The sequence below is a fragment of the Myotis brandtii genome, unplaced genomic scaffold (assembly GCF_000412655.1).
Source record: "Myotis brandtii unplaced genomic scaffold, ASM41265v1 scaffold406, whole genome shotgun sequence".
Taxonomy (NCBI): Eukaryota; Metazoa; Chordata; class Mammalia; order Chiroptera; family Vespertilionidae; genus Myotis; species Myotis brandtii.
Window position 1 is genome coordinate 378,923 of NW_005365599.1, and position 11,657 is coordinate 390,579.

At 37.2% G+C, this 11,657-nt stretch overlaps 1 protein-coding gene and 1 pseudogene across 3 annotated transcripts in view; one reads left to right on the top strand and one right to left on the bottom strand.

Moving 5' to 3' along the window:
- NAA50 (N(alpha)-acetyltransferase 50, NatE catalytic subunit) overlaps window positions 1-11,336 on the top strand; it is a 45,881-nt gene extending 34,545 nt beyond the window's left edge. For 2 of the 3 annotated variants that reach the window (XM_005873309.2, XM_014545389.1), the window contains exons 2-5: window positions 3,259-3,395; window positions 6,639-6,758; window positions 7,389-7,455; window positions 8,311-11,336. In XM_005873309.2, coding sequence (XP_005873371.1) covers window positions 3,259-3,395; window positions 6,639-6,758; window positions 7,389-7,455; window positions 8,311-8,488 — 502 coding nt within the window. In that variant the 3' untranslated portion in view covers window positions 8,489-11,336. The remainder of the gene's footprint in view (window positions 1-3,258; window positions 3,396-6,638; window positions 6,759-7,388; window positions 7,456-8,310) is intronic. The other variant, XM_014545391.1, reaches the window with a different exon arrangement.
- On the bottom strand, window positions 3,412-6,305 carry LOC102258346 (annotated as a pseudogene).
- Window positions 11,337-11,657: the final 321 nt, after the last annotated feature.

Sequence of the window (11,657 nt, forward strand, 5' to 3'; positions counted from 1 at the left end):
ATAGGCTGCCCCCTGCATGCCCGCCCCCCCCCCCTCCCTGCCACTGGGAATGGAACCTCAACTTCGTGGTTCATAGGTCAACACTTAACCACTAAGCCACACACCTGCCAGGCTCGATCACTTTTAAAATACAGAAGCTAAATTTTTTTGTGTATTGTTGTTGTTAATCCTTACCTGAGAATATGTTTATTGATTTGAGAGAGAGAGGAAGGGGGAGACAGAGAGAGAGAAACATCAATTAGTTGCCTCCTATATTGTGCCCTGACTGGGTATCGAAAGCAACACATTTTGGTGTACGGGGTGATGCTCCAGCCAACTGAGCCACCCAGCCAAGGCCAGAGACTAAAAATTTTTTTAAGTGCATTAGAGTGATTTTTAGGTAGTGTGCTGTAAATATAACTGATGAAGCTATATTATAGTTAAAGAAATTACTGTATCCAGTTTGTAGTGCTATATACTAAGTTGAAGAGTAGCATTATGATGCATGGTATCACTTGTATGTGGAACCTTAAAAAAAGAAAGGCAAGTATTGCATGGTATCACTTACATATGGAATCTAAGAAAAATCTCAAAACAGTAGAAAAGTGGTTGCCAGGGTAAGGAAGTAGGGAGAGATTGGTACAAAGGTACAAACTTTTAGCTACAAAATGCATAAGTTCTGATGATCTAATGTAAAATACGGTGAATATAGTTAACACTGTATTATATAATTGAAATTTGCTAAGAAAGTAGAACTTAAATGTTCCCACACACCAAAAATGATAACAATGTGAGGTGATGGATGTGTTAATTAAATGGGAGAAATTCTTTTAAAAAATAACATTTATATATATATTGTTATAACCACCAAGGTGCAGACGCTCTGACTGGTAGGTTAGGTTGCTGCTGGGGCCTAGTCAGCCCCGAATCTGGTTCACCTGCACCAGATTCCCTTGCAATGTACATGAATCTGTGCACCAGGCCACTGGTATTTATATAAGATGTGATCCTGTATTTTAAGGAATCCTGTATTTTATAACATAACAATCGGTATCTGCCAATAAAAAAAAATTGTGAATGGTAAATGATAGGTATGTGAGCCCACTACATTTTAATAATGAAAAGGTTTGGGGTAAAATGTTCAGATTTTAAGAAGACATACAAGATGTTCAAGGGTAGTTGCTCGCAATTAAATGTAAAACAAAATAAAAATGAAAGAATTGAGACAGGAAGGCTAAAGTTCCAAATGAACATAATGGTCTGTAATGGGGAAGGAGGGGAGAGTTGTTTGTTTTTTTTAAGAACTGTAATACATTTTATTGTTTTCTAATTATCTAAATTTTAATATTTCAGAGGATGTTGTGTTAAAAATTACCTACAATTTTGACCACGTTCTTTGGAATATGCTTTTAAATTTTTTTTATTGATTGATGGATATTAGGGGGAGAGAGAAACCTCTGTTTGTTGTTCCACTTGTTTATTTATGTATTCAATGGTTGCTTCTTTTATGTGCCCTGACTGGAGATCTAACCTGCAACCTTGGCATATCAGGATGACGCTCTTAACCTACTGAACTACCCAGCCAGGGTCTTTTGGAATATGCTTTAAACATTTTTGTATGTATTAATAAAACTTAGATCATAATTTTTATATCAATAATAATAAAAATGCAATATGCTAATTAGACCAAACAACCTTCTGGACGAAGCCAGGGCTGTGAGGGAAGCCTGGGTCCCGGGTGCCGGAGGGAAGCTGGTGCTGGCAGCCAGGGGGAAAAAAGGCCTACCTACTCTTGCATGAATTTCATGCATCGGGTCTCTAGTATACATATATACTAGTATGTATATGTAGTTGGAATATGCTTTTCACCCCATAAAACAATATATCAACACTGTCTTTCTGTACTGATAATATCCTATATAATAAGAGGGTAATATGCAAATTGACCCTAACAGCAGAATGACTGCTGGACCAGTCACTATGAGGCACACTGACCACCTCTTGGTTTCTTTCCCTGGCTAGCAGGCTCCAATCGCCTGATTGGGGGGTGGGGGGGCGGCTGCCGGCAGCTGGGGAAGATGGTCCTGATCTAGGCCAGGCCTAGGGACTGTACCCGCACACGAATTTTGTGCGCGGGGCCTCTAGTATATTAATGTTCATGCTTTATTTAGCCAGTTCCCTTGTGATGGACACTCAGTTTTTTGTTTTGTTTAGTTTAGTTTGCTGTTATAAAAGTGTGATGAGCAACATTTTTGTTTAGCCATGTCTCCAACAGAGTTTTAAAAATCTATGTGCCTATATTGCAAATGATTAATTAGGGCAGCTGTCGCCAACCGGTGATCCACAGGCCACTGGTGGTCCATGAGGTCCAAAAGGTTGGCGACTGCTGAATTAGGGTGTATTGTTTGTATTTCCTGCTGTTGACCAATGTCATTGTGATCTGGAACTAGCAGTGAAAGAGTAGGTAGGATCTACATAGTTTTCTAGCTGCTTGGTTGGTATTAGATTGTTTTATTTTTTAACTCATTTTTATTTGATGTTTTCTTTTAATGTTTTTATCACCTGTTAAAATTTTTAAGAAGACAATGTATATAAGCAACTCTACTAATGATATTGCTAATGATAGTAGGAAGAAAAATTATGTAGATGCTGTTTATTCAGGTTTGTCTTATCACATTTGATCAACCTTTATGGTAGTAAAATTGACGAGCTATTAAAAATATTTTTTTTTGTTGACAGCTCTGTTACTATAATTTGGATTATATTCTTAGAATAAATTTCTAGAGTGGAATTACTTGGAGAAAGGAGATGCCTTTTTAGGCTTTTTGATATATAGTGTTAGATTGTTTTCTAAAGATATAGCCACTGACATTCCCATCAGAAGAGTATAAGAATCCCATTTGCTACCATCTTGCCAATATTAGATAGCATCAATCATCATTCTTTTTGATCAGTAAGAGATGTTTTTAAATTTTCTGAACCGGAGACGACAAGGAAAACTTTGGCATTTATATAGCATATTATTCTGAACTTCTTAATATTTGTTTACTGTATTTGTCTCTAAATGTATACAAGTGTGTAAAAACTATGAGTTGAATCTCGATGTAATGACTGGCAAAATCTGCTTATAAATAGTATTAATCTTCATAGAAATAAAAAGTTACTGTAAAAAGATTAAATTTTTTAATCATGTAAAAAAGATTTGTTACCTTTTTAATATGTTCATTTTAACAAATGTAGCTAATTATATTTTATTGAGTACATTTTGGTTTGTTCCAGTAGCCGGATCGAGCTGGGAGATGTGACACCACACAATATTAAGCAGCTGAAGAGATTAAACCAGGTCATCTTTCCAGTCAGCTACAATGACAAGTTCTACAAGGATGTGCTGGAGGTTGGCGAGCTAGCAAAACTTGGTATAATATGGTTTTTTTCTTCATTTGTTTATTTATGTTCTTGACCCTTAGTTTTTAATAGCAGAGAAGGAAGGTTTAATCTCCTTATTTTACAAGTGAAGAAATGGAAGTGCTCCAGATTCTGAGAAAAATCTCAGAGAAATCAAGGCAGAATACTTGAAGTTTAAATGGAAATGCTACATCTTTTATTTAGTGTGTGCCTGTGTGATTTCCCATATTTCGCTTTAATCTAGATGAGAATTAAATTTCTCAGAAAGTGTAGGAGGTTTTTGAAGCTGTTGAAATTCAAAGTAGCTGATAAAACTTAATGCTGATAACAACAGTTTAGTCCTCATAAATGGTGTTGTTTTTTAATTGTTGCTGAATTTATTAAAATAAGATGGCTGCCAAATGCTGTACTACATTCCTGACTTTTAACTATGCAACTTGCCCTGGAGTGAAGTCCAGGTGGGAAGGGAATGTCCCTTGTCTCTGTGGGCAGAGTTCCAAGGGCCTCGTGCACCTTCCCTGGGTACTGGCTGTGATGGAACCAGGCCAGTTAGTTAACATGGGGCTCTGGACATTCCAGTCATAGCCACCTACGGACATTCGGGGTGGGCTGAGCCACTATGGCAGATGCTGGCCACTGTCACCAGCAGAGGACATGGCCTTTCTGATCCATCCTGTTCCTTCTACCTGCATTGGGCTAGACCTACTACTCCTTTCAAGAATCCACAGCAAACTTTATGCAGGACTCATGTACTTAAAACAAAAATGCCCAACAGGAAAAAGCATGTCCATGGAGTTTCAAAATAACAAAAATCACCAACTCTTAAGTCCTCTGGGACAGTTTTCTCAGCTGTTGGGGAAATGAAAACATGGATTCCTACTTGTAAAAACACATGCAAGGCAAGCCGTGTGGAATGGACACACGAAAAATTTCCTTAATTTTCAAGGTACTTCATTGTTAAAACAGGTCACAACACTAAGCCTCTGGCCTGTGTGCCAATGTACAAGCTACAAATGCTTGCCTGGCAGCTGAGAGGCATTCTGTAGTAGCATGTTTGAACATTGAATAAAAATCCATATAAAAAAATATTTAAATAGTTTCCATAGGAACACAGATAAGTGTGACTCTGTCGCCTAGGCCTTCCACATTGTTCCATCTGTGCCATCTCCACTTACAAAGACATTTCAAAACTGGCAATAAAGTTAATGGTCCCCCCAAATCCCTTAAGTCAAGCTACCCCCCCATAACAGCAACAAGAATGATTGAAGTGCAGGCTGCTGGGAGGCATTTCATCCCACTCTCCTAGGCACAAGGCACAGGCAGAGCACTGGCGTCCTGCTCTTCTACCTCAAGTGGGAAGTCGTGGTTCTGGACTTCCTGCATCAGTTGCCATGTGAGCCCTAACAGCACATAGTAGATAGTCGGCCTCTGGAATCCATTGAAAGTAGAAGCAGCAGCAACTGTGTAAACACCCATGTTTTCAAAGAGCATCCCGTCCCCCACATGCATCTTAGGCAAGCCACACTGCTCTACAGTGTGATGGAGGCTGTCACATGCTGGCCCCCAGATGCTGGATGAATAATACTTCTCATCTGGTTGGGCTTCTTCTTCAGAAGGGACTTCACGTGCACATGATCATAGAGGATGCAATTAAATGATCCATATGCTCCATCATTCACATAATACATAAAGGTTTTTTCACCTAACTCCTCTTCATCATCAGAGCCTGTTTGTTCTTTTTTTGGCAGTGATATTAACTGCAAGTGTGAAAGCTGATGCAACATAGTATCTGCCTGGCTCAGCTATGAGTGTCACTCCCGAGTCTGATGGAAAATACTTATCCAGGGCTGGGTTGATTACACTAGCAATCTCAAATTTAAGCTTTGCATCCTCAGGTCCAGAAAAGCCACCACCAATATCCAGCAGATACATGTTGAAGCCAACCTTAGCTCCCATGTCAAAGACACAGTGGGCATCAGAGATGGCCAGCATGAAGGTCTCAGGGTCAGTACAGCCACTTCCATGTGGAAGCTGACACTGATGGCATCAATGTTTAGCCCCTTTGCCTGTTCCAAAAGAAGCCTGCTGCTGGTTTTGAGTAGGGCATCAAATTTAACACTGAGGTGACAGACAGCTTTGGAATCTTTAGTGGCAATCCACAAAACCAACTTTGCTTTTGGATGTGCCCTGACAACTTTCATCAACTTGACCTTACTATGGAAAGTGATCATCTGGACTCCTTTATTGGCAGCATATTTAATCTGAGACACTTGTTTATAAGGAGGCACCCCAAAACTCTACATCAATTGTATTCCAGTTTTGTTGGCACAGTCAAATCCTGTCCCAATGGCAGCTAAGGGTCTTCACTATTGTTCTACTGTCATTGTAGTTCTGCTGTCAGTAACCCCGAGGAAGAGCTTTTAACCATTTCAGATGTTTCTTTAGAAGTCTCCCAGGTCCGCAATATACAAGGCATCCTTATCATCAGAAGAAGAGACTTATTCATTTTTTGGTCCAGGATGTCCATGGCAGTAAAGCCTTCATCGAGGAAATGGCAGTCAAACTCTTCATTTACTAATGTTGTTCATGTTCATGGTTTCTGGATGTTCTGAAAAGCAACACAAAGGAAAACGAAGATATGGGAGTTAAGAAACTATTGCCAGCTGTTCACAAACGTAGCTCTCCAGGAATTCCAAGTCCAGCGGAAGATGGGTGTCCTCTCAGTGCAGCAGTGGAAATGCCCTCAGGCGGGGTGCCTCATGCCAAAGCCTGAGCACACAGAATGGCCATTCCCAGTCAGCCACCCAGCCGCCCACCACCTAGCTCCCTCCCTCTAAGGACCACAAGCTTGGGAATCTAAGGGGACTGACCTTTTTTTTTTTTTTTAACTTTACTTTTGAAAGTATTACATATGTCTCCTTTTCCCCCCAATTGACCCTTCTAGCCTCTCCCCCTCCCCAGGCTTTCACCACCCTATTGTCTGTGTCCATGGGTTATGCATATATGCATACAAGTTCTTTGGCTGATCTCTTCCCATCTACCTACCCTCCTCCACCTCCCTTCTGAGGTTCTACAGTCGGTTCCATGTGTCTGTTTCTCTGGATCTATTCAACAGTTTATTTTGTTTATTAGATTCCACATATGAGTGAGATCATGTGATACTTAACCTTTCTCTAACTGCCTTATTTCGCTTATCATAATAAAATGTGTTATTCTGTCTGTTGAAAGTTATATCTTTATGTTTTCCATGGCAGCCTATTTCAATGATATTGCAGTCGGTGCGGTTTGCTGTAGAGTGGATCATTCACAGAATCAGAAGAGACTTTACATCATGACACTAGGATGTCTGGCACCATACCGAAGGCTAGGAATAGGTAAAAATTAGATTTTTTTTCTTCAAAGAAACATAAACACATTATTCATTGTTCCTGACCCAGTAAGTCAAAGCATTTTTTTTAGGAATACTGGGAAGTGGTTACTGAATTATATAGGGTGAAGAGTATTTAGCCCTAGCCGATTTGGCTCAGTGGATAGAGTGTCGGCCTGCGGACTAAAGGATCCTGGGTTTGATTCTGATCAAGGGCACATGCCCGGGTTGTGGTCTCAATCCCCAGTGTGGAGCATGCAGGAGGCAGCCAATCAATGATTCTCTCTTATCAATGATGTTTCTATCCCTCTCCCTTCCTCTCTGAAATCAATAATAATATTTTTTAAAAATAATATTTATTAACATAATTCAATTGGAAGTCCTATAGATTTGTTATCAATGTCCCTTTTGTTTTTTCTGTTTTCCTTCTACCTGGGATGTCTTGTATATAAAGGTTGCTTTTCTACTAGCAGTTTTAAACATACATAGTATAGAAAGAGAACAAATATGCAGAAAATCAGGATGTCTAGTGTTTGCTTCAAATTCTATAAGGACTCAGTAAGTGTTAGGATAGTCATTATGTGTAATTTAAAGATTGATCTTTATGAGATTACTTATTTGTTTGTCTTGTTAATAGGAACTAAAATGTTAAATCATGTCTTAAACATCTGTGAAAAAGATGGCACTTTTGACAACATCTATCTGTAAGTACAGTGATATTTAATATAATTATCTAAAGAGTTTAATAAGTTGTCAATAGAAATCTTTACAGAATTTTTTAATTCTGGTCACTTATTTCATTGTCTTTTGGAAACACCATGGACGTAGTGGTTATGATGTTTTATTGTTTTGTTTTAATAATAGATTAAGAAACCTGAGGTAAAACCTTCTTGTTTTGCTTTAGTATGTTGGGGTGGGAGCTTCAAAGTCACAGGGATGAAATAATTTAAAATTTAAATTGTTAAATTTAAGAATCCATTAATATTACTTTAACCCTCAGTTTGCACTCTGTTATTAAGATTCTCATTTTTACTTTGACAGTGGGAGAGATTAAGTTATAATGCTATTTTAGGAGTAATTGAGAAAGCTCAAATTATTTTCAAAAAATAGCATGTTTTTATATCAATCACAAAGGATATATTCAGGCATTTGAGACCTAATATTTTATTTTTATCTTTTTTTTTCTATATGTGTGAATATGGTCTTTGAATCATCCTTGTGGTTATTATCCATTTTTAATTATAGGAATCTTCTCTTGTTGTAATAGAAAATGTTATGATAGCTAGCCCTTTGTTGATTTTAGGAATAATCACTATTCCTTGAGTCACTAATCTCAGCCAACTGTCTTGCAAATGTAAAAACTAGGTTAAAAGTGTAAGTCTATCATCAGAAGGTTTTCTGAAATGAATACCTAATCTTTGTTGATTACTAGTAATTTCAAAGAAAGTCTAACAAATGTCAGCAATATTCCACCTCCAACCAATTTGAAGCTATCTGTGGGGAACACGTAAAAGCTTATGAAATAGTAATTTTTTTTTCTGATACTTCTTATATCTCAGGCATGTCCAGATCAGCAACGAATCAGCAATTGACTTCTACAGGAAGTTTGGCTTTGAAATTATTGAGACCAAGAAGAACTACTATAAGAGAATAGAGCCTGCAGATGCTCATGTGCTGCAAAAAAACCTCAAAGTTCCTTCTGGCCAGAACGCAGACGCGCAAAAGACAGACAACTGAACAAATTACAAATGAACTTTCTTGCACTTGCTTGTCGCCAAATAAAAGAGAGGCCCATTGATTTCCCCATCCCCCACCCCTTTGTTTTGAAGCTTTTCCCACTCCTTGTTCTTGTTTTTCCTCCTTTCTTTCCTTCACTTTCCTCTAAAAGTTTTAATACTTTCAAAATTAATCATGTTTAGGTTGTTTTTGTTTTCTTGTTTTTGTGAGGTGGTTTGACTATAGGAAGGAGAGGTATAGATCTGTTTATTTCACAGTTAAGATATATGGTCCCGAAAATTTGGGTATCAATTTCAGTTTATTTTTAACTTTTTTTAATGTCCTGCTTTCACATTGAAGGGCAGAACCTACAAAATATTATATATTTCAAAAGACAAAAAGCAGTAGCAATATCTTGTTCTCTAATCATAGACAAGTTTAGTGTGTTTGTGGTACTTTGGGTTTTTCACGACTGTTTGTGGGATACTAATCCCTAGACATTGCCTTCAACTCCACCTTTTGTCCTTCTAAGTACTATCTCAGGAGTTGGACTGTTGTTATCCTTGTAAGAAATACAAAGCTTATTTTGTGTGTGTGTGTGTGTGTTTAAGCAATTATTTCTTCCTTCCTCATTGGTGGCTGAGGGTGGGTGGGATAGTTTTGGTAGGTAGTGTTAGACTTTGGTCTCAGTATTTGAGTTAAACTGCTTTTTGCTAATGAGTTGGTTGGTTGTTAGCAGGTTTATTTTTCCTGCTGTTGATTGTTATTAGTGGCGTTAACTTTTAGAGTGTGAGCTCGTGAAATTAATTTTTTTTCCAATATTCCAGCTAAAGATATGGCCTTTAACACTGACCTAAAGAGGTTTGTTGTGACTTACTTTTTTTTTCTCCTGTCCCCTTCAGTAAACCCACAGTAGTTAGTCTAACCTTAAAAATGGAGTTGGTGTCCTTATAGGTCAATACCCCTAAAGAATCCTGAAGCAGGTGTTGTCTATTGGACATATTAAAACATACTTAAAGGTAAGATTAGATGGACTTGTGGCACAATAAATGCATTTAATGTCAGTTAATGCAGGCTGTTAAAAGTGTGGCCACTGAGCATTTGATTATGAGGAAAGAATATCTAGACAGTATTTTTGAGAACGACATAGCTGTGCTATTATCTGTTGGAGAACATCCCAGATTTGCTTACATTCTGTGCCTATGATACTAAGTTTAAGGATTCTGGGGAGGGAGAATTGTTAAACATATTACTTCTTTCTTGGAAAAGTAAAAGTCTAGAAGTGTTACCAATGCAAATGTCACTGTGACCTCTACTGATAGAACTGGTTTATGCCAGATCATTTTCTGGTGCATAAGGAGTGGTTTTGACAGGTTGATAACTTTGTAAGAAAAGAGACATCTGAAATTTTCTTGTTTTCCTCCATAGTCCCATCTCCAATATTTAAATTTTTATGATTGCCAATATTGGTGGCCCAACAAATGATCTCATTAGACTTTAAAATAGTGCATAGAGTTTGAAGATTCTGTCATTTGACTTTAAAAGGAAAGTTGTTTCATAATATTTATCCTCTTATGTAAATTCTGCTGTGAAAGTCTCATCTCTCCAAATATGTTAAATGACAAAATTATTTTACACAGTGTTTATACACACTTTATAATCTTAAGTTCTTATTTGAGAATGTGAAAGTACAAAGTACAATAGACTTCAGCAGTCTTAGTTGAGTGCCAACAATAATACAGAAAAGGAAGATAGTTGATGAATGAGTTTATAGGGTTCTAATCTTAAGATAGTAAAAATGTAGAAAGACCATGCTGGTTTCTTGGGTATCAGTTACTTCAGCAGTCTAAATCTAAGCTTAGAATAAAAGTTTAGCATTAAGCACCTTTACCTTATGGATAAGCTTCCGCTTGCTCTTGCCAAGAAAAGAGTGCTTGAGTTACAGAAGGCATAATTAGTTTGAAGAATTCAGCCTTTTTGTAAACTTACAGATATCAAAATAGATTTTGATATATAAATGAGTTTTCTGAGATGACACTGCCTCTATTTCTATAACCATTTCACCTGGACTATCAGTCCTATGAATGTATCCCTAAATGTTGTTATTGAAAACCGAATAGCTGCCTCATGACAATTAAGTACATGTTATTTAAGGAGGAAAAAATATTAAATTTTGAATTGAGTGTGTAGGCTCCCTATCATTATACTGTTTCTTTTTCCACACTAGTCAATATCTTTAACCTAAATTGTAAATGTTTGTAAAGGGTTAATCATCCTACATCAGACTTGTATTAAATAATTCCATCCACTTATGGAGGAGGAAGATATAGAAGAGGTAGAAGCTGGGCACTAGTTCATACGCTTATGAGTCAGTAAAGCCTGAAATAAGGCCCCATGTTGAGTTGGTTATTTTGAAATATGATAAAAATTATTATTGAGGTAAAACTATTCTATTAACTGGATGATTGGATTACAGGATATAACCACCATATTTTTCAGGACAGACAGTTTTTACCGTGGGGTGAATAGGTAAAAATTATACTGGATGGCAATTGTATTTGGGTTCTAAAGAAGAAAATCTGCAGAGAAATCTATGCAATATATAATTTGTCCAGATTAGTTTTCATATGGGGAAAGAAGTTCTGAAATATCACCAAAGCAGTTTACTCATCAATTGAAAGTCCTCCAAAAACAGAACTATTGGGAAACCATGGTATGTGGGGTGGAAAAGAAAAGCTCCCTCAGTTTTTTGGAGGGAATAACGTTTAAAAGACTTAAATGGCTAGTTTACTTGGTTCAGTTATGAATTAAACTTGTTGATTTTAACATTGCTGTTATATCTGAAATAAACTTATGTGATGTTCTAGTAGTAATCTGTGATGTTTGCATATGTCAAAACACACACACACACTACTTTGTGTTGAATTTTGAGATCAGCTATAGGTAGTCATTGTTTACTATTTCCCAATTTGTTTTTTGAAATACTTTTTCATTTCTTTGAAATCTAAAATAGCCAAAGTCTAATCAAAGCCTCCTAATTCAGACCTTTTGGAACTTGCTAGAAACACTGTCCAGTATCTGCAGTTCAGTCTCAATGAGAGAAAAAGATTCAAGGAGTTGTCTTCTTTCTGCTGCTATATTTTGAATGTAATTGTTAAAGATACCTGACACTTTAGGCTGTGATCTCATT